This window comes from Capricornis sumatraensis, chromosome 20, assembly GCF_032405125.1.
Source record: "Capricornis sumatraensis isolate serow.1 chromosome 20, serow.2, whole genome shotgun sequence".
Classification (NCBI taxonomy): Eukaryota; Metazoa; Chordata; class Mammalia; order Artiodactyla; family Bovidae; genus Capricornis; species Capricornis sumatraensis.
In genome coordinates this window covers 58168598-58190719 of record NC_091088.1, presented here as the reverse complement: position 1 = coordinate 58190719, position 22122 = coordinate 58168598, and the positions used below count along the sequence as shown (strand labels likewise).

Sequence of the window (22122 nt, the reverse complement as noted above, 5' to 3'; positions counted from 1 at the left end):
TGCCAAGAGGTGTTTGAGACCAGATCCTCAATGGCCGATTGACTCCGTTTTTGTACACCTGAACTTGGATCACTCCATTATTTTTTTTAATTTATGAATTTTTCCACGCCACGTGGCATGTCGGATCTTAGTTCCCTGACCAGAGATCGAACCCATGCCCCCTGCAGCAGAAGCACAGAGTCTGAAGCACTGGACCCCCAGGAAGTCTAGGATCACTCCATTATTATCTCCATCTGTCATCACTCCTGCCTGGGCTCACCACCCCCACTCTTGCTTCCCTCTGCTTTTCATTGCATAGCTGATACAGTAATTTCAAAGTGCAAATCTGATGGTGTAACTTACCTGCTTAAATTCTTTCCATGATCCTCCACTGTTCTCAGGAGAAAGCAACACCATTCTCAAGGGGGTCCCCAGTCTGGTCTGGCCCCTGCTCACCGTTCCATCACATTTCATTCCCTGTGCCCCCAGCTCTTGGCTCTTAGCATCCCAGTCTCCAGCCTCAGGAGCTTTATCCCTGCCATTCTCTCTATCGGCATACCTACCTTTATTTCTCATTTGCCTTGTGGAATATGTATGACGTGCAAACAAGCAAAATGAACACCCCTGTCTTTAAAAAAAGAAATTATTTTTGGCTGCGTTGGGTCTTCATTGGTGCGTTCGGGCTTCCTCTGGTTGTGGAGAGGGGGGCTACCCTTGGTCGCGGTGCACAGGCTTCTCATCTTGGCGACTTCTCCTCGCTGCCGAGCACAGGCTCTGGGAGGCGTGGACTTGAGCAGCGGCAGCACTCAGGCTCAGTGGTGGGGAGCACGGGCTTAGCTGCTCTGTGGCATGTGGGATCTTCCTGGGCCAGGGATCGAACTCACGTCCCCTGCATTGCAAGGGGGATTGTTAACCACTGGACCACCAGGGAAGCCCTGAATAACCCTGCCTTGACCATCCAGTTCAAGGGCAAAATGTCATCCACTTGGGTGAAACCTGCCAACTACTACTCCCTTCTCTTTGCCCACTGGAAGCAACTGGGGAATCTTGTATTGCTCCCACTTCCCTTTAAATTTATAGAGCATGTACTTACAAACCCAGGAATCCATACCAGCCATTTGCTTGTTCTTTAACTTTAGATGAAGGATCGCCTCCTGAATGCATTCTTTTGCAGTCTGCCTCGGTCTTCTGATGTTCTGTTGTGTGCTTAGTCGCTCATTTGTGTCCAACTCTTTGAGACCCTGTGGACTGTAGCCCGCCAGGCTCCTCTGTCCATGGGGGTGCCCGAGGCAAGAATATTGGAGTGGGTTGCCATGCCCTCTTCGAGGGGATCTTCCCAACCCAGGGATCAAACCCAGGTCTCCTGCATTGCAGGTGGATTCTTTACCAAATGAGCCACCAGGGAAGCCCGATGTTTTGTTGTAGGGGTCTTTAGTTAATTTTCACTGCTGTATAGTATTCTTTATCAATATACCAAAACATATATCTTTGTTCGCCTGTTAATGGGCATGTAATTACCAGTGTTTCTATGAACACAGAACATGAGATGGGGTGGGGGGTGGGTACATCGTCAGCTATTGGTTGTCTCCCCAGGCAGTCATGTCAATGTCCATTTCTTACCCACAGCTTATAAAACTTCCGCTGCTTCACTTCCACACCAATAATTGGTATTGTTAAGACTTTTAAAATGCTGCCAACCCGATGGGCGTGAAATGCTGTCATGCTGTGGTTTTAATTTCATTTCCTGCCATTTAAAACTACACTGAGTGCCATTTTCCCCCTATCAGATTGGCAAAGATACAACCCAGTGCTGACGCTGTGCTTGCCACTGGAAGGAAATGGGCACTCCTGAGAGAATGGCGGGGAGGGGTGTGTGTGTGTGTAAATTGACCCAGTTCAAGGAAGGGTATCAGCCAACTCTAATAGGAAGCTTACATTTCTTTTTTTTCTTAAAAAAAAAAATTAACAGCAAATGAGAGAAAAACTGTACTGGCACCTTAATGGATTTATACGAATTCAAAGTTATATAGCAAGGACGGAGTGCCATGAGAAGACAGCGCTGAGTGGCTGCTGCAGGTCCCCCTCACAGGCGTTTTTTGCTTTGGTGAGTTCCTCTTAGAGGTCTACGGCCTGATGTTGGCCATGTCCCACGATCCATCCAAATTCAGGTGAAATTTCACTGATTATATCATAAGACTTTTTTAAAAAAACCCACCACTTCCTGGTGCAGGACATCAGAAGAAGCAGGGTAGCGTCGTCAATAATCTTCCCTGTCTTCACTGAGTGACCCATTTTATGAATACGCCAAGGAAATGGAGTCACACTGCAATCCCTCGAAGACTGGTGGTTTGCGGTCAGAGAAGCACGTTGTACGGCTTCTCTGGAGGAGGGGGGGGTGACTTCAGCCTGGTGATGCTGGAGGAGGTGTGGAAGGAGAGGGATGCGACTTCCATTAGGGGCTCTTTCTGGATAATCCCACTCTGCAGCTAGGAGGCAGCGCTGTTTTGAAGGCTGTGTTTCCTGCCTGTTTCCAGGTGATCTCCCAGACGTACAAAGCTGGTTCCCCATAAAGATTAGGTGTCAGCTTCCTCCTGTGGGCCCTAGTGAGGCCGAGAGACCTGAGATGGTGGCGGGTCCCCTCTAAAATGTTTTAAATTTTATTTTTATCTTCTGGCTGTGTCGCAAGGCATGTGGGATCTTAGTTCCCAGACCAGGGATCAAACCTATCCATGCCCCCTGCATTGGCCAGAGCCTTAACCACTGGACCACCAGGGAAGTCCTGGAAGTTTCCATTTTTGTGTCTTCACTTTTCTGTTTTAGGTGAGGTAGAGAAACAGTGTTCATTCATTCTTTCAGTCCTGTTTTCAGAATGGACTGACCACACTCCATCTAGGACAAATATTCTTGTATTTTCCCACCACCTCCGCTCCCAGGATGAATCCCCGGACTGTTTCCAGAACACAGGAGCTGTGGCTGCCTCGTTTGCCTTTAGGAAAGGCTACTAGGGATCTGGCTGCCGCGCAGGCAGACTTTCAATCAACTTATTTTTGCCTTCCCAGCAGCTGTTTCAAACAGTTCCTGCAGCTTGAGGGAATTCTGCTGCTTCAATTGCTTGGCTCTCAGCTGTCGGCCTCTTCTAGATTACTTTTCTCGGGACTGCTAAGACCTTTTCACTCATCTGTGTGCTTCTCATCTTTCCAAGTACCTGTGGCATTGTCCTCCATGCTTTCTAGATCTGTAGGATTTTGCCCTTGAGAAGTCCCTTTTAGAGAGAACGAGAACTAACCTGTGATGCCGGGGTGGGATAGAAAGAAATACAAACACTGTGTGCCAACAATTGTGCTCCTTGGTATTTATCCAAAGGAGCTGAAATGTGTATCAACACAAAAACCTGCATACAAATGAGCGGCTTTAAATTCATAACGGCTAAAATTTGGAGGCAGCCAAGATGTCCTAGAGCAGATGCATGGATAAACAAACTGTGGTACCTCCAGATAATAGGATATTATTCAGGGCTAAAACAGAAATGAATTAGGCTGTTGCTGCTTGTGTTGAGCCCAGAAACACAGCCGGACATGGGGCTAGAGAATGAACAAAGGATGCTGACTGGGTCCGGAGGCCCCAGGGAGGAGGAAGAGGGGGAGGAATTAGTGGACCCCCTAAGAACAGTGAGAGAGCAATGCGAGCAGCTGGAGAAATGTGTAAAGGCTCAGGGGCGGCTAGAACGCTGATGAGCAGGTATCCTCCAGGTCACAGAAACAGTACTGCACAGAGGAGCTCTTCGACTTCTGGCATACAAGGGCCCACTGTGTGGCCCACAAACTGTTTTAATGGCTTGAAATAAGTGTGCAGATTCATTCACTCCAGCCTTCATCACCTGGGCATAGGGATACTTCCTATGGTTCTGAACATGCCATTTATCTGTGTAACTAAGTTCACGTGAACCTCAAGGATTTCGGCTTATGCAAGTAGCTTCTGTGTCATTATCAGTGATTGCACCTTAATAAAGCCCAGTGATCAGCCAAAAAACAAACAAAAAAAAAGGAATGAACTATCCAGCCACGAAAAGATATGGAGGAAACTTAAATATTACTCAGCAAAAGAAGCCCATCTGAAAAGGCTACATACCGTAGGATTCCAACTATACGATACTTCAGGAAAGGCAAAACTGTGGAGACATTAAAAAGATCAGTTGTTGCCAAAGGGTTGGGGGACGGGAAGAAGGAAGAGAGTGCACACAGGATTAATTTTAGGACAGGGAAACTATTCCGTACAGACATTCTACTGTAGACACCTATCATTTATACATTTGTCCAAGCCTAGAGGACAAGGAATTGGCAACCCATTCCAGTATTCTTGCCTGGAGAGGTCCATGGACAGAGGAACCTGGCGGGCTATGGTCCATAAGCTCGCAGTCAAGACTCAACTGAGCATGCACAATAGAATGTGTTAACAAGTGTGAACTCTAAAATACAGACTTTGGGTGGTAATAATGTTGATGTAGGTTCATCGACTGTAACAAATGTACCACTCAAGTGTGGGATATTGATAGTGGGGGAGGCTGTGAGGGGCAGAGTTGGGGGCATATGGGAATTCTCTGTACTTTCTACTCAATTTTCTTGTGAACTGCTCTAAAAACAAAACCAGTTTTAAGATGTGTGTATGGCATAGGGATTATGTAGTTTTGTTTGCTTGCCTTGTTTTTGTTTTAGGTTTGTGCATTGAGAGGGCCTGGGAGTAGCAACCCAGCACCCACACGCTTCTAAACACCATTTCCCACTAAAAGGAACGAGGGACCCATGCACAGATGGCCGATTCCAAGGTTGAGGCAGAGAAAAATACAAGATGTGCCTAGATCATCTCGTGCTGGTCAGCAAGAAAGTATTCAAACAATGATGGAGAAATGTCAACAGGACACAGAAGCCAGCTTGAAAAGAGATCCTACTGGCCAAACTGGACACAATTTGAGCACCAAAGCAATGCGAGGAATGTATTATAACCCATTAAACAAAATAGGAATCTGGAACACCCCTGACGTGACCTCACCCTCCCCAGAGGGTCTTTGTGGCTGCTGCTGTTGTCTCAATCATTTATCCAACGCAACATGAAAGAGAGGGACCAAAACAGTCAAAGCCTCTTTCACAATCCACTCCATCTACCTGTAGTGATTTCAAAATAGATCCACAAATGTGGACACTATCATTCATCAAAGGTCCACGTCTCCTTCCCCTCCACTCCTGCCTTGGACTTAGCAACTAGTTAGTAACTGAGAGAACATTCCCGAGTGCTTCTACTTTGTCCACTGAAATGTATTTGGGACTTTTCTGGCAGCCCATGGTTAAAACTCCGTGCTTTCAATGCAGGGGGCATGGGTTTGATCCCTGGTTGGGAACCAAGATCCCACATGCTGCATGGTGTGGCCAAAAAAGTTTTAAGTAAAAAAACTGAAATATATTTGGAGCTGAGGTGCCATGTAAGGAATCTGATTACTTAGGGACTGCCATGTTAGGAGGAAGCTTGAGCCATATGAGGAGGCCGCTGATAGACACTTCAGTCAGCAAGCCTAATCTAAGTAAGCGTAGTCCAGGCACCTGAGTGAAATCGCGTGGGATCCTCTGCGCCAACCCACTTGCCAGCTGAACACCTGAGTGACCGCCAAGGAACCAAAGAATTTTCCAGTTGCGCCTTGCTGGAATTCCTGACCCACAGAATCTGGGGCTTAATAAAACAGTTGTTTCCACCCACTACGTTTTTGGTCATTTATTACAAAGAAATAAGTACCAGTATACTATGCCAGAACCAGAATTCTTTGTCCCTGAAGACTTCTCAACCGTTTTCTATTCCTCAGATCCTGACTTTGTTCTTTCTTCCAGCTTCTCCAAGGCTGACATTGCGGAAAGGAGCCAGCAGCCCGCACTAGTTCATCCCTTTGCCATCCGGTGCGCCTGGCATCTTTCAGCTGTGGGTTTGTTTGGTCTGTTAATCTGCTGTAACTCCGAACGAGGCCAGTTGAGGGCGTATCCCCTGGCTGCGGCCTTCGATCAGTTCATTTCTGGTTTCCTGGGCTGCTCTACAAGGGCAAACCCCCACCCTAATCAGGCCTGAAGGAAGGCCTGTGGCTATGAATTCCCTGAGGAAACAGTCCCTTTACGCACAGCCCAAGCCAAAATGGACAAGGTTCCTAAGTGTGCCTCAATGGCATCACTCGGTTTTTTTTTTCTCTACCACATTCTTTCATTGAAGAGGTAGCTCTTCAAGGGACTTAAGTTTTATGCAGGGGCCTCTGCTTGTCTCCTTGGGCCTTGCCTGGCCCAAGGTCCAGCAGCTGTTAAAATCCAAGGTTTTATATGATCCTGCAATTCCACTCCTGGGCATATATTCAGACAAAACTATTAATTCAAAAATACACGTGCACCCCAATGTTCATAGGAGCAGTACTTACAGCAGCCAAGACGTGAAGACAGCCTAAATGCCCACTGACGGGGGGTGGGTGAAGAAGATGTGACGTGTCTACAATAGAAAATCACTCAGCCATAACAAAGAACGACATGCCATTTGCAGCAAACTGGCTGGACCTAAAAATGATCGTACTAAGTGAAGTAAGTCACACAGAAAAATAAATACTATATGATATCACTTACACGTGGAATCTCAAACAGGACACAAATGAACTTACTTACAAAACAAAGTAGACGCAAAGACACGGAGAACAGACGTGTAGTTGCCAAGAGGGTGGGGGAGCAAAGGATTGGGAGTTTGGGGTCAGCAGATGCAAACTATCATATGTAGAATAAACAACAAGGTCCTGCTGTATAGCACAGGGAACTATGTTCAATAATATCCTATGATAAACCATAATGGAGATGAATATGAAAAAGAACGTATATACACTCAATGGACATGAGTTTGAGCAAACTCCGGGAAACAGTGAAAGGCAGGGAAGCCCGGCGTGCTGCGCGCAGTCCATGGGGTCACATGACTGAGCAACTGAACAACAAAAACTGAATCACTTTGCTGTACAGCAGAGATGATCACAACGCTGTAAATCAACTGTACTTCAATAATGAATTAAAAAATAAAACCCAAGGCTCTGAGTATCTGGTACTGGCAAATACTGCGGTTTGAAGCTACCTCTGCAATTTGGGTACAGATTTCCCATGCTCTGAGCTCAGCTGTACATTTAAAAGGACGTTTGGTTTCGAAACCAGTATTTCTGGGTCTTTTTCAGAGGCAACCACACTGCAGAAGCACCAGTCTGAGGCTCCTTCACAAAACACATTTACCAGATGGCATCATTCTCTACTCGTTGGCTGTTCAATAAAGACCAAGGATTTTTACTTGGTTTAAAACTCCAGCTTTGTCTGGCCCCTGCTAGCACAGTCCTCGCCACCCCCATTCCAGTAGAGACTAGAAGGTATCAACCTCTTCTGTTGTTAAATAGGCTATGCCCTCTTCTGACTCAGGGCCTTTGCATATGCTGCGCACAACACTTTCCCACCCACCATCTTTCACCTTTTTACACCTTCAGGGTTCTTTTTTTTACACCTCAAACTCATTCATCACTTCCACACGGAAGCCATCTGACCATCCTCCAAACAAAGTCTGACAGATTTCAGTTACACTCTCACAAAACTCCTGCATTTCTTTAGGGCACTAACCACAATGCCAGAAAAATTATAGTCAAAGTATAAATGACAATTATTAAGACTATCCACTTATACAATAATATTTTCATGTCTGTCTTCCCCAGTGGATTGTCGGCTCTGAGAGGGCCCAGCCTGGGTGGGGCATCCCCAGGGCTTGGCTCAGGACAGGCGCAGAACAGGAGCTCAGTAAATGTGTGGTGAATGAACAAAACACAAGTAAGTGCAGAACCAGGGGGAAAAAACTTGGGGCCCCAATCTCCTAGCCACAGGTCCACTTTCAGTTGGCCAGGTGGGAAGGATCCCTTTCTTGGGACTCACGTTTGCAGTAGAATCGCCAACCGACCCACCCCACCCCCCCCAGCTTAGATGGGAAGATAAGAGGAACTGATCATATCAGTGAATGTCTTGAGTTTTAATGAGTTTGCCATACAGTGCTCTTCCTCAGCACTTCTTCATCCTGGGAGCTCAGATCTCAGCTCGGGTTGGGATAAGAGAGTGGGGGAGGGGGGTGCATGTGAATGGGACTGAGGGGCTGGGGCTAGGAGAAGAGGGAGCAGTGAGGAGGAGGAGACGGAAGGAGCTAACCCAGAAATCCAAGCAGTTTAGCATCTATAGCATCCACGGAACACAGTGAACAAAGTACACTTATCTGCAAAGTGGTGTCATATTGCACATAAAGTTCCAGGGCGAGTCTGTACTGGGCCCTCAGTGCCTGCTGGGGGCGCTCTCAGCCTGGTGAGTCAGGCCCAGGCCTGGAGCTCATACCTGGAGCTTGGGCAGAAGGCATAATCTCGGCCTGGGGGGTGGGAAGGATACACCAATTTGGGCCTGGAGGAGATGCCACCTTGGGCCTGGACAGCTGGAAGGGGGACCTCCTTGGGTCAGGAGGGAACCTCATCTTGGACCTGATGAAGAAAATCATAGGAGATCCCTGGAGCCCAGAAGCAAGCAGGTAGTTTAAACAGAATGGGAGAAGCAGAAAGAGGCAGAACCAAAACTAAGGGTAGAGCTGGACCCAGGAAGCAAGATCAGGCCAACAGGGTACGGCTAAGCCCAAGGAGAAGGAGCCAAAAAGGGGCAGAGGCAAGGACCAGAAGGCGGAGATGGAACCAAAGCCAAGCCTGGGGAGCAGAAAAAGGGTCCAGATTAGAGGGACAAAATTCCAGAAGTGGGGCAAGAAGGAGACAGAGCCAAGGGAGTAAAGATATCAGGGAACTGACATTCAGCCAGATTCTGGCGCTCCCGTGGGGAGAAAGAAGCAGGTCCAGCCCCTGTGAACAGAAACCAAACTGAGGAAGGCAGAGAGCAAGGAAAGATGAGGCTTCAGGAGCCGTTAAGAGGGAGACAGATCCAAGAGCAGATAGGTACCCAGGAGCTGGAGTCAAGTTTCAGACACAAGCTCTGAACCAGGAAGCAAAGGCCAAGCCCAGCGGGAGGAACCAGAGCTACGGTCCAGCAGGGACACACACAGAGCATTATCCAGGGGCGAGGTTATCCCTGAGGGTGACAGCAAGATGGGTGGGTGGCTAAACAGAGCAGAGAGCCAGGTCTAGAGGCCGCAAGGCCTACCCCCAGGGCAGTCAGTGGAGACAGTGGGTCACGGCTAGGCTCTCGGTCCCGGGTCCTTTTCAGGCTCGGTCCCTGGCACACCGCGGATGTCGGGCAGCAGGCGGCAGCTGGCCACGATGTCCAGACGCTCCGCCAGCGCGCAGAGGTCCCCCCTCGCCAGGCGCACGCTGTGGGCTGCGGCTAATCCTGCTGCCTGGGCAGCCGCCAGCCTACCGGCCAGGGCGGCCACATCACGGCCCGCGCGACGGTACACGCCGCTCACCGCGGCCGCTACGTCGTGGTCCAGCCGCGCCTGGCTCTCAGCCAGCCGGAGCTGCAGCAGCGAGCGCGCAGGGGCGGGCGCCGGGGCCTCCTCCTCCGCCCAGGCCTCCCCGGCCGTCTCCCGCTGCACCACGAGCGGAGGCAGGTCCCGCGGCGCGGCCTTCGGTTCCGGCTCCGGGTCCGAGTCGGTCTCCGCAGCCTCCCCAGCCACTCGCAGTCCCGTGGGGCGGCCGCGCGTTGGGCCCGAGGGGCCCAGGTACAGCTCCTCCTCCTCCGACGAGGACGCAGAGAGATCTGAGTCCGACTCGGCCGCTTCCCCCTGCACCAATGTCTCAGGCCTCCGCAGCGGCCTCCGCCGACGACTCTGAGACTCCATGGCGCGAGCTAGGGAGAAGACGCGGGAAAGGATGATATGAGAGGCGGGCGCCGTGCCGTGGTTAAAAGCTGCAGTTTCTGGATTCTCACCTCCTCCACTATCTTAAAAATTTGGGGTCACTGCCTGCCTGGGGTTCAGTTTCTGCAAACTAATGATGGTAAGAACTACTGGACTCTGCCTCTTCAGTGTACTGATGGGAAAACTGAGGACCACCAGCTCGATCAAGACTCTGAGAAACGAGGTCCCGGAATCCTAAACTCTTCCCGATTTTGCTTCCTAGCAGAGGCCACACCCTCCACACTGTCCTCTTAGCCTGTGACGGATTCGGAAGCACACGGGTTTCTGAGCCGCACGGGAACCAGGGACTCCATCACAGAAAGGGTAACAGTCCAAATGGACTCGTGGGAGGATGCACAAGGGGCGGGGGGAAGCGAGCGTTATCACCGAAGACCGTACCAGGTCACCAGAGCTCCGAGCCTGCGGGATCCTCTACCTAGCCGAAGTGCGGCGTCTTTACCGAGGAGCGCGGCAGCCCCAACCAATAGCGGAGAAAGTTGGGCGGGTGTTGGCGGCCTATTACCTGGGCCGCCCGGCTACCAACCAGGAAGTAAGCCCTCCGGACCAGATGTTGGGGCTGCTGTAAAGAGCCACATGAATAAGGGCACGGCCAATAGGAAAGCGGTTGGGCTGGCGCTTCCGGATTGTGCTGAGAGAAGAGTGGACAAATAGAGAGTCTAAAAGACGAGCTGTCACGTGTAACCAGCGACTCGACCAATGGAAACGCTCGCAGACCCGGAAACGGTGAAGAAACAGCGAGAAGGGCAGAGGTGCTTGTCACGTGCGGCCATTACGGACAAAGCAGGCCCTCCCCCTAGACTCCCGGGTTCACGCGCGCACCACGAGAGCCCAGGAAAGGAAGGCGGGGCTAGCCTGAAACACCAATGGAAGCAGGAGTGGGTGGGCCGCACTTAAGAAGCAGGAGGCGGGGCTTGCCCAACGGGGCCAATGAGAACACGAGACGCTGAGCGGTTGTTAGGCGACTGAGACCCGCGCATGGCGGACCCGGTACTGTTCGAGTTTCTGCACACCGAGATGGTAGCGGAGCTGTGGGCTCAAGATCCAGATCCCGGCCCCGGGGTGAGCGCCCGGTCCTGGTAGGGAGGAGCCACGGGCCGCGGCTGGAAAGCCAGTCGAGGCCCCCGGGAGGCGCGGAGGGCGCGGCAGCGGCCCGGGCCGAATACCCGCCCAGCCCCTGATCGCGGGGAGACCTCCACTGCGGGCTTCCGTCTCTGCAAAGCCGAGTCCGGACAGGGCCGGCCTCGCGGGTTACTCCTAGAACTGTGCGAGACAGCTCGGGGACAAGCTCCTAGCTCAAAACCTGACACAGAGTAAGAGGGTAGTAATTACGATTGCTTGGTATATATTGAGGACTTACTGCCCGGGTTAAATCCCGCCTGCGCCACTCACCCTGGGTGTGAAAGCCAGTGATTCTATCTGCGTGCCTCAGTGTACTCCCTTGTAAAATGGGATCATAACAGCACCTAAGACTCGGTGAGACATTCATTCAACAAACTTACTGAGCACTTACTGTTCCCCAGGCACTTGTTTCCTTGTCCTCACAAAGCTTAACCTTTTAGTAGGGAATTTCCACCAACAATGGGCTTCCCAGGTGACTCAGTGGTAAAGAATCCGCCTGCCACTGTAGGAGATGTTGGTTAGATCCCTGGATCGGGAAGATCCCCTGGACGAGGAAATGGCAACCCACTCCAGTATTCTTGCAGGGAAAATATCACGGACAGAGGAGCTTATCGGACTGGGGTCACAGAGTTGAACACAACTGAGCGGGACACCCACGCAAACAATAAAAATAGCAATAAATGTGCCACCTGCTAGTGAGAAGTCCTATAAAGAAAACTTAAGTAGAATCAGGGAAAGAAAAGGGATGGAGTGGTGGATGGTGGAAGAAGGCCTTTTTGAGGAAAAGAAGGGAAGAAGCAAGCCCTGGGGATAAGTAGGGAGGAAGAACATTCCAGGCAAGAGGAGGCCTTAGATCGCTTGGAATTTTGAAAGTTGGTCCTTAGGAAAAATGCTTAAGACTTTAAAGCACTTAGTGCCACGTCTAACACATAAGTGAAAATGAAGTCACTCAGTCGTGTCCCACTCTTTGCGACCCCAGTGGACTGTAGCCTACCAGGCTTCTCCGTCCATGGGATTCTTCAGGCAAGAATACTGGAGTGGGTTACCATTTCCTTCTCCAGGGGATCTTCCCGACCCAGGGATCGAACACGGGTCTCCTGCATTGGAGGCAGACACTTTAACCTCTGAGCACCAGCCACCTCTGTGCCCGTCTAACACATAATCAGCCCTCAAAACATGGAGCTCTGTTTTAAAATCTGGTACTAAGAAGAAAGGGTGAGGGAGAAAGCAGATGCTTAATAAGTGGGTGCTATGGCCACTTCTTTCATTATTATTCTATCATCATCATCAATATGTAAGACATTTTTATTGATGTATGTTTCCTTCCCAATCCAGGAGCCCTAACAAGGCTGTTGCTTGTTATCATCCCAACATAGATTCAATAAACTCTTAACTATTAAAACATGCAAGGTGCCAGGCCTTGCTGTAGGGGCTGGAGATTACTCAGCAAACCGTGCAAAACCCTTGCCTTCTGGAGCGTATGTTGTAGTGGGGGAAACAGACAAATCAGATAAATGCATCTATATTGTACCTTTGGGAAATGCAATGAGAACGATAACACTTGGGGGAGGGAATGTGCACTGGCCTGTGTCAGGGAGAGGGCTGCAGTGTCCCAGCACCCCATCCATCCTGGCATTCAAACAAGGAGCCCAAGGGTCTACAGTAACCGCCTTTACTCTCTCACCTTCAGTCATCAGCCAGGCCCAGCCTGTTCCACTGTCTAAATACAGTTCCCATCTGTCCCCTCCCTGTTGCAGTGTGGCTTCCCTCCCCTCTACTCCATACCAGCCCCCTTCTTCATCTTCCAGCTTATTTTACCTGCCACGTCGATACTACATCGACATCTATTAATCCTTCAGTTCAAATGTCCCTTCCTCAGGGAAGCCCTCAGTGGAAGTGGGGGTATCTCTGTTCCGTTTGCACATTCCCCCTCCCCACACCACCATACGAACCTGAATTATGATCCTTTAGTTACTGCCATCTCCTCTGCCAGGCCCCATGCTTTGCGCTGTGGGCAGGGACCAGGTCCTCAGAATAGATGCATATATTTTTAAATTTATTGTTTGTTTGGTTTTGGCTGTGCTGTGTCTTTGTTGGTGCACTTGGGCTTTCTCCAGTTGTGGTGAGCAGGGGCTACTCTGGCTGCGGTGCCTCTCACTGGTGTGGCTTCTCTGGTGGAGCATGGGCGCTGGAGTGTGCAGGCCCCAGTGTTTGTGGCACATGGGCTCAGTAGATGTGGTGCACGGGCTTAGCTGCCCCACGGTGTGTGAAACCTCCCAGGACCAGGGATTGAACCCGTGTCCCCTACACTGACAGGCGGATTCTTTACTGCTGGACCACCAGGGAAATCCCAGTGTGGATCTGTTGAAGAACTGAGCGCAGCCCCTGTGCCGTGGAGGGTGAGGGTGGGGACTGGGTTCACTTACATTGTGGCCAATAATAACGCCCACCAGGTGCCCGCAGGGGCCTCACCTTCCTGGTTCCATTTGATCCACCTAACAACCCATGGAGGTCAGCATGATCCTCCCCGCTTTGTAGGCGAGGAACAGAGGCTTTGATGGATGGAGTCTTTGCTGTCAAGTGGCAGAGTCAGGAATGTAACTGGGCCTCCCACTCCCAAAACCTGTTTTATAAACTCTCACCTGTTTCAGCATCTTCCCTGACACTCTTGGGAGGATTTTGATGTGGCCAAGCAAGTGTGGGGGACACGCGGTTACTCAGCTTTGCTCAGCACAGGGTTTTCAGAGCGTGAGTGTGCCCACGACCTTTGGCAATGGCTCTCTGCCTGGCTGCCTCCGCAGCCCCAATGCTGGGGTCCCCGCACCAGGGATTCCGGCAGCGCTGGGCTGGGAGGTGGCCTGGACATTGGGCCTCAGAGCTCCTGGGTGGTTCCCGTGTGCAGCCAGAGTGAGGACTGCCATCTCCCCACATTCCTTCAAGCTGGCAAACCCTGTTCCTCAGCGGCACATCGTGGGCAGCTGCCTGGTTTTCCCGCAGTCTTTTCTCTTTTGCCCCGGTCCCTCCCCTCTCTGCTCGGTCTTTTTGGTCCAGCAAGTGTCCTGTCTGCCTCTTGGATACTTCTCGTGGCTCCAGCACAGTGCTCTATCTGATTTAGTTATCAGAACAGCCCTCCAGGGTTGACATTATTATCCCATCTTACAGGAGAGGGACTGAGGCACCAGACAGGAAGGGGTTTTCCGGGATCAGAGGCAAAATCAGGACTCGGGCATCCGGGTCAGAGCTTGTCTGTGGCAGCAGCCCCACCAGCCCCAGAGCCCCTTGAGGAAAGCAGTGGTGGCTGGTTCATCTCTGTCCCCGGCGCCAGGCGCCACAGGCATTGTTTAGGGCTTTTTGATCTCCACGTCCTGCCTGGTTATTTGTAGCTGTTGAGTGGATTCTCCTGGAGGGTTACGGCTTGAGTGGAAGGCTGGCTGGAGGAACAGGAAGGTCTAAGGGCCTTTGTTATCTGAGCAGGAAAAGTTCCGGGAGGAAGAGGCAGGGGAGGAGGAGGAAAAGGAGGCGGCTGTGGTTTGTCCATCTCAGGAGTTTTGACGATAAGGGGAACCTGTGGGCAAAGGAATGAAGCCTGCGTGGGAACGAGCTGTCCTCTGGAGGCCCAGGAACAGCCGTGAGGGCCAGGCCCTTGTCCATCGAAGCCCAGTGGGCGCTCAGCCAGCACCTTCTCTCAGGAGGACGGGGGGGTGGAGCAGCCATCAGATACAGTCCTTGTCCTCAGGCCGGAGCCTGGGAAACCACCTGCTTCCTAGAAAAGTGCATGGCATCGGGGCGTGGTGCCTCTGAGGCCGCAGAGCCGCAGTGGGGCCTCTGTGAGCCAACTGGGCCTCTGTCCTGAGGGTGGTGGGAGCCGTAGAAGGTTTAAACTGAGGTCGCTGGGCTCAGATTTACTTCTTCGGAGGTCCTCCCTGGACACGTGGGGACAGATGGGACGGAGACTGGGCGGGGAAGGAACGGGCAGACAGAAAGATTATTTCTTTGGCCACACCGAGTCTTAGTTGCAGGACCCGGGATCTTCGGTCTTTCAGTTGCTGCACACGAGATCCTTGTGGCATGTGGGATCTAGTCCCCTGATCAGGGATCGAACCCGGGTCCCCCTCACTGGGAGCTCGGAGTCTTAGCCACCGGACCACCAGGGAAGTCCCCTCACCATACTTCTTTTGCATCTTCTGGGGCCACTGACGCTGGGGAAGCCAGAAGGCATCCCTTCTCCCTGTGCTTAAGGCAGGACCTGGGCTGCCCTACCCTGGAACCTCACAAATGACTGAGGGGCCCGGCACGCAGCCCCCCACCCAGCAGTCCAGGACGGCACGGGGGAGGCAGTGTGGTTTCCCGGTTTCGCCTTCCTCCTGCTCGGAGCTCTGTGGCCCTTTTCAGCCTGGACGCCTGACTCCGCCTTAGCCGAGCACAGCTGAGCACGTTTTCCTCTTTCAGCCTGGACGCCTGACTCCGCCTTAGCCGAGCACAGCTGAGCACGTTTTCCTCTTTCAGCGTGTCTCCTCCTGTTGTTGTTCCATCTGTGGTGCTCAGAGGAATCGTAGACTTTCTGGGTCTCTCTCCACGTGTCAGCTTTTCTTCTCTTTTTTTTTTGCCCTTAACAATCTGTGAGGTTTTAGCGACTTTTCAGAGTTCTCTCTTTTTCGGCTCCCTTGCAGAGAGATTCGTTTTGGCCACCACGTTCATTTTCACGCATGCTTCCTTGTCGGCTCGTCCCTTCCTCTGAGCGCCCGTGGTGCTCGTGGGTGCCCTTGGTGCCCACCCTAAATAAGCCTTCCCTGAGGGGGTCCCCCTGCCCTGCTTCTCCCATCATCTCAGTTCCTCTCCGTGGGCTCTCATGTAAACCAGATGCGGGGAGCCCAGAAACGCACTGGCTCTGGGCCGGGCTCCAGAGGCTCAGGACAGGATGGGAGAGGCCCCTCGCCCATCACTAGCAGTGATGACCCCCTAGTGTTGAGGAGCTTTTGCAGGGCCTGGGGTGTGCCAGCCCTGCCGCCCTCCCCTCCCCCAAAACCCACCCCCGTCACACTTTCTCCCCCACCCCTCCCCACCGCCTCTCCGCCCTGCTGGCCTTATGCCCCCTCTCCCTCCCACCCCCAGTCTCTGCACTGCAGCAGGTATTTACCTGGCCTCTTTCGAGGGCTGGGACCGTGGGGCCAACAGCAACAGCTGCTGTGCTGAGAGCTGCCGGTCAGCCACCCCTGGGAGATTGGGCCCCCCCCTTAACCCTGTCACCAGCTTGCCATCCCCACTAGGCACGGTGTGCGAGCTCTGGACGGGAGCTAGGAAGTGACCGCGGGATGAATGGGGGCGTCCTGGGAACACAGGTGCGCTGGGTCAAAGTGGAGCCCCGTCCGGCCCCCTCCAGGAGTTCCCCTGAGCAGGGAGGTGACGTAAGAGCAGCAGAGGCCTGGCCAGGGCTGGGCAGGGAGCCAGGTGCTGAGACTCGCCCGCCCACAGAACAGAGCCCCTCCTTTGTGGGCTTTCCCGTTCCTTTCACCATCCCCAGCTCATCAGACAGGTGCAGAGGCTGCACATGGCGACAGTACCACTTCCCCAGCCCGACTCGGGGTGCTTGGCTCGCACTTATCCACTCCTTTAATCCTCACGAGGGCCCTGGGAAGGTCCTTGTTTTACATGGGAGGACACTGAGGCACAGGGCAGCTGGCCACTGCCCCAGGCCCACAGCTGGTAAGGATCCGGACCCTGGACCCAGCCACCAGGCACGTGTTCCCCTCGCTGCCCCTCACACCCAAGCTCAGACCTCGAACACCTTAGTCATCGAGTCAGCCTGCCCCCCCGAGGCCAGCCCTGCTGTGCCGGAGGACACCAGAGAGCACACGCCGGTGTCACGGGCAGGAAGCTGTGTCCTTCCCCAGGCCCGGTTCCCACAGGAGGAAGGCAGAATGGCGGGCCAGGGTCTGGGTGTCACGTGGCCCAGCAGAGGAGGGGGCCGTCACGTGGGGCACCTCTGCTCCGGCTCCCCACCCACTCCTGGCACCTCCCCTCAGCCGACGTCAGCCCTTGCCACTTCCCTGGGGCACGGACAGCTGCGAGTGTTGCCCTGGTCGCCTGCCCGTCAGCCACCTGCATGCAGGAGCCGGACCTGCTCAGGTCCGAAGGTGCCTCTGGGAGGTCTGACCTAACCCCTCTGTGCCCCGGTCTCCAGATGTGAAACACAACCGACCTTATGGGGCTGTTAAACAAGGGGGTCTGCACAAGGCACCTGGCACAGCGTAGGCCCAGGTCCCGATTCCTCACTTCGCTCATTCAGCATGTTCCTCACACGCCCCCGGTGTGTGCCCGGCCCCCCTGACGCCGTCTTGGCGTTTCTGCTGCTCAGCTCTCTCCGGGTCACACAGATGGGCAACATACACAGGTCGGCTCTCCTCCAGCCACGCTCCAGGACACCTGGACAGACACCAAGTGTGGCCTCCTGCCACTCAGTCCCCATGCCTCAGCACCCCCACCGCGGGACCCTGGCCTGGCCCCCTGGAAGGCCACTTGGCCACCCCTGCCTCCCCTGAGCCCCTGCGGGTCCCTCCCAGGAGTCTCGGCTCATATTTAAGGCCTCATAATCACAGTTGACGTTTCACCCGCCTGCTGGCCCATCCGGGGGCCCACCCCTGTGGCCCCTCCACTGCAGCCCCCTTGCTTGCCATATGAGCCCCAGGGCAAGTCACCTTGAGTTTCTGGGGTGACGGGAGTGCTACCCCACAGGGCGTTTAAGGACGGACGCTGAAAGTACACTCAGGAAGTGATGGGAGTTGCAAGGAAAGACAACAGGTAAGGCTGAGCCTAGGCAGGACCCCCATGTTTCCCGGAGTGAGGGCGAGCGGAGCCTGAGGGCCGGTGCAGTCTGTGGATCCAGCCTGCCACTCAGGAAGCCCTCTATCCTGGGTCTTGTCTCCCTGCACCAGCAGGGACACACAAGCCCCCCTCAGCTGCTATACCGGCTGGCTCCCGGCTGGAGGTGGCCAAGGGCCCCTGAGCCTCCCTTCCTTGGCCTTCTAGGGACAGAAGACCAGCTTGTTGGTCCTGGAGGGCATGGGCTTCCGTGTGGGCCAGGCCCTGGGTGAGAGGTGAGAGGCGGGCAGGACCTGCAGTGGGCTCCCTTCCTGGGCAAACGGGTGGGGAGGGTGCCTCGATCCAGACAGGATCCCAAGCCGGTCTCCTCCCTGTTCCTCGCCCCGGGGCTCCCCCAGCCTGGCCCCCACAGTGTCTGCTGCTGCTCCCCCCCAGGCTGCCCCGGGAAACGCTAGCCTTCAGGGAAGAGCTGGACATCCTCAAGTTCCTGTGCAAAGACCTGTGGGTGGCCGTGTTCCACAAGCAGATGGATAGCCTCCGCACCAACCACCAGGTGTGTGCCCCCCGGGCAGACAGCGGGCAGAGGCAGGAGCCCCGGGAACCCAGGGAGGGGACCCCGGCTCAGGGCAGTCACAGCAGGCTCAGCCCCCCTCGGGGCCTCCCCACAAGGCCCCCTAGGACAGGCCCCTCGCGGCTTGTGGCTGTGCCTCGGCCTGATGCGGCTTGTCTGCACCCGAGCCTCGTTCCCATTAGGCGCCCACGCTGGGCCTGGCTGGTGGCCCGATGGCCTGGGCTGTATCTTCTCCCCACCGGGCACCCTGAAAATCGTGCAGCAGGGGCGTGGAGGGGAGGACACCAGGCCCTGGTCGGAGGGTCCACGGGTCCTCGTATAGCCTCGAAAGATGGCCCAAGACCGACCACAGCCGTTTTGAGGGAAGGGTCCTTCCGGACCTCAGGGTGGCGGCGCTGGGCCCTTGCCTCCCCTCCCTGCCCCCACCAGGAAGGTACAGGTGCCACATCGGCTCCCTGGGACCCTCCTCTGTCCCCAGGGGACCTACGTCCTGCAGGACAACAGCTTTCCCCTCCTCGTCCGGATGGCCTCGGGTCTGCAGTACCTGGAGGAAGCACCCAAGGTACCGGGCGTGATTCCAGTCTGGGGCAGAGGCCTCTTCCCAAGCCCAGGACCCTGGGAGAGGGAGGCGGACCCACTCCACCCCGCTGTGAACGCTCAAGCCCACGTGGCCCCGGGGTGTTGGCCTCCCCCTGCTCTGCCCACGGTGACCCGTGTCCCCCGCCCCTAGTTCCTGGCCTTCACCTGCGGCCTCCTGCGTGGCACCCTCAGCACCCTGGGAGTCAAGAGCCTGGTCACCGCCTCCGTGGCAGCCCTGCCCGCCTGTGAGTTGGGGTGGGGGGGATCCCCCGTGCTCCCAGGGGCCGTGGAGGTGGGGCCGGGCCGCCCAGCCCCACTGCAGATGGGAATCTGTGGCCCAGAGAGCTGAAGTCCCAGGCCCAGGCTGCACAGGCCCAGGCCACACAGGCCCAGACCACACAGGAGGTGCAGCCCATCCACGGCCCTGCCCCCGATGTCCTCCTAGACTGCTTCCCTGGGCGTGCCAGCCTGGTGGGGACAGCCGACGACAAGGACCTGGGCTAGTGTTTTCCAACACTTCCCAGTGCAAGAACCCAGGTGGACACAATAGGAGTCACCTGGGGATGGTGGGGTGGGCGGTGCTGGGCTGAGGCGCTCCAAAGGCAGCCAGTGTGAGGGGGTGTCCTCCTGACCCCGGGGCCCCGCTGGCCCACAGTGCCCGCCATCGGACAAGCCGAGGCCCCACCCTTCCCTGGGGGCTGCCTGCGACCAGCCCTGCACGCACCCTTCCCTCGGGCGCCTTCCCCTCTGCCAGTCCCCAGGGCCACACATCATGGGGGACTGGGGCCCGAGCCGGCAGGATCTGAGCCACATGTGGCACTGAAACTGGGCCAGGTCCCTCCCCGACAACCCACGTGCCTGCCCTGCTGCCTGCCCTTCGTGCCCCCAGCCACCCACACAGCCCTGGGGCACAGGCCGGGGGTGGGGCTAGGGCACCACCATCTCAGGCCAGCGAGGAAATGAGGTCCAACCAGGGCCACCCAGGCTGAGGGCACTGGGCCCGGGTGAACGGCTCAGAGCAGCTGGGGTGCCACCTCTCCCCTCCGGCCCCAGCCTCGAGTTCAGGCCAGCCCTTCTCTTCCAGGTAAATTCCAGGTGGTGATCCAGAAACCTTGAGGAGCCCCAGGTCCCACTCCCAGACGAGCTTCACAGCACCCCGGCCCAGAGAACCCCGCTGCTGCCTGTGCTAGGGGCTGGTGCTGGGGAGACGGGGGTCCCCGCACTGCAGGGTGTCACAGATGCCCAACAGATGGGTGTCAGAGGGAGGTGGGGGTGTCCCGGGGGCCAGGTGGTCCCCGCGGCATTCGGGGCCAGTGTGGAGGGGGTCTGCACCACACATGTCCCTCCACAGGGCAGGTGCTCAATAAAGGTTCTGTAAGTGGAACCAGACTCAGAGTGGAAAGCGGGGTGGGGGGGGGCGCTCTAGAGTGCTGGGGGCAGGGGCAAAGCGACTGTGTGTCACGGGCCCAGTGTGGAGGTACCCCGTGGGGCTTCCTCCCTGCCGAGTCCCTTCCTCCCCGCCGAGTCCCTGTGGCTGGCCACCTCCCGCCCCGCATACCTGGCAGGGGAGGATGGCCCCCAGCACGGGCGGCCTTGCCAGCATGGACAAGTCTGGGGCTGCTCTCTGCTCAGCGGGGCCCAAAGAACGGACCTCTCCCAGGGAGCGGGGCCAGTGGCCCCTGGAGTTGCTGCCAGGTGTGGGCTGGCCTGGGGGGGCTGCCAGGAACAAGGATGGGTGAGTGGGTGGGCCGGACACCCTCCGCTCCCCTAACACACACACACACACTCTATCGAATACACGCTTAACGTGCCTGGCGGATACGAGTCATACCCAGAACAATGGCCCCGCTGACTAGTCTCTGGGCAGTTCAGCCTCCGTGCCCACACCCCACCCCCTGCCACCACCTCCCGTGTTTACATTCATAGCATCTGGGGGCATCACCCATTTGGACTCTGCCGGGCTCTGCCACTTGCTGCCTGAGGTGGGTAAGTACCCCGGCCTCAGAGCTGTAACCTGAGGCTGGGATCGACCTGAATGGGAGGAGGAGGGGTCCCCTTGCCTAAGACCCCCCCAGGGGCTGGGGCTCCTCCACCTCCATACCGTCTGGTGCAGACATCGTATGCAGCCCCTTCCCCAGCACACACAGCCGAGCCCCGCAGTCCCTGGGTTGCCTCTGAGCCTTAGCACAGGCCTTTCCTGCCTGGCTCCCTCCCCAGACTCCTACTCCGGCAGCCTGCAGCCTCCGCTCCCCACCAAATCCCCTGCAGCGGCTGCTCACTCGCGCTTCCCCGTGGGTCCCTGGCTGGGGGCTGGCACTGTCCAGGATGAGTCCTAGATGAATCTCGGTCACTCAGTTAAACTCTGCAGGCAGGCGGGTGGGGGTGGGGGAGCGGGGGAAAGGGCCAGGGCCAGCTCTGCCCTCAGGAAGCCCAGCGGCAGTCCAGAAGGAGCCCCCAGAGACCCTCCCACCCCTGACTCCGACACACCAGCCTGGCCTCCTTGCTCAGGATGGGGGTAGAGTCCTGAGCTGGTGGAGGATGGGGAGGAAGAAGCTGCTGGGAGCCCTGGCGAAAAGGGAAGGAGACATAGCTGGGCTGCAGGGGGTGGCGTCTGGTCACTGCGTGCCTCGAAGGGCCCATCGGTGTCCTCTCTCGTCCCGGGTGCTACTCGGGGGTTGCCTCCCCCACCTCCTGGGAGAAACCTCTGCTGGTGCCATCACCCCAGCAGCAGCCACAGGGAGACGGGACCCTGGAGAGCAGAGGGGCCCCCCTCCAAGGTATCTAAGATGCCTCCTCCCCACCCCCACCCCCCAGGAATATCTGCAAGGCGCCTTCACTACTGGGCACAAAACGCTGCCTGCAAAGCCCGGCTCGGCCTCCCTAAGACCTGGGCCAGGGGACTCTGTCGGTCCTGTTTGCTCATCTGTAGGGCAGGCCTCACCCCCGTCCCGCGGGGGCATGGTCCAGGGAAAGGGGGTTACTGTAGAGAAGCACGTGGGGAGTTCCCTGGTGGCCCAGCGGTTAGGACCCTGTGCTCTCACGGCCGGGGCTGGGTCCTGGCTGGGCACCTCGGATCTCACAAACCATGTGTTGGGCCCCAAAAGGGAAAAGCATGTCCACCAAGC

The 22122-nt window shown here is 55.7% G+C and overlaps 2 protein-coding genes and 2 pseudogenes across 3 annotated transcripts; 2 read left to right on the top strand and 2 right to left on the bottom strand.

Annotated features, from left to right (window-relative positions):
- Positions 1 to 2333: 2333 nt before the first annotated feature.
- On the bottom strand, positions 2334 to 2547 carry LOC138096836 (negative regulator of P-body association-like; annotated as a pseudogene).
- Positions 2548 to 3554: 1007 nt separating this feature from the next.
- LOC138097071 (cytochrome b-c1 complex subunit 6, mitochondrial pseudogene) lies at positions 3555 to 3810 on the top strand (annotated as a pseudogene).
- A 4316-nt stretch (positions 3811 to 8126) lies between these two features.
- Positions 8127 to 10413, bottom strand: BLOC1S3 (biogenesis of lysosomal organelles complex 1 subunit 3). Its single transcript, XM_068992964.1, has 2 exons — positions 10288 to 10413; positions 8127 to 9839 (listed from the first exon to the last, which is right to left on the bottom strand). The coding sequence occupies exon 2, from the start codon at positions 9829 to 9831 to the stop codon at positions 9229 to 9231; it is 603 nt and encodes a 200-aa protein (XP_068849065.1). The 5' UTR covers positions 9832 to 9839; positions 10288 to 10413; the 3' UTR covers positions 8127 to 9228.
- A 471-nt stretch (positions 10414 to 10884) lies between these two features.
- On the top strand, positions 10885 to 20211 carry TRAPPC6A (trafficking protein particle complex subunit 6A). Of its 2 annotated transcripts, none has more exons than XM_068992812.1 (6): positions 10885 to 10968; positions 18055 to 18122; positions 18283 to 18400; positions 18915 to 18980; positions 19149 to 19242; positions 20082 to 20211. In XM_068992812.1, the coding sequence occupies exons 1-6, from the start codon at positions 10885 to 10887 to the stop codon at positions 20111 to 20113; spliced, it is 462 nt and encodes a 153-aa protein (XP_068848913.1). In that variant the 3' UTR covers positions 20114 to 20211. The 2 variants fall into 2 exon arrangements, with proteins under 2 accessions (XP_068848913.1, XP_068848912.1); XM_068992811.1 differs by having other exon boundaries at positions 18897 to 18980.
- The last annotated feature ends 1911 nt before the right edge of the window (positions 20212 to 22122 follow it).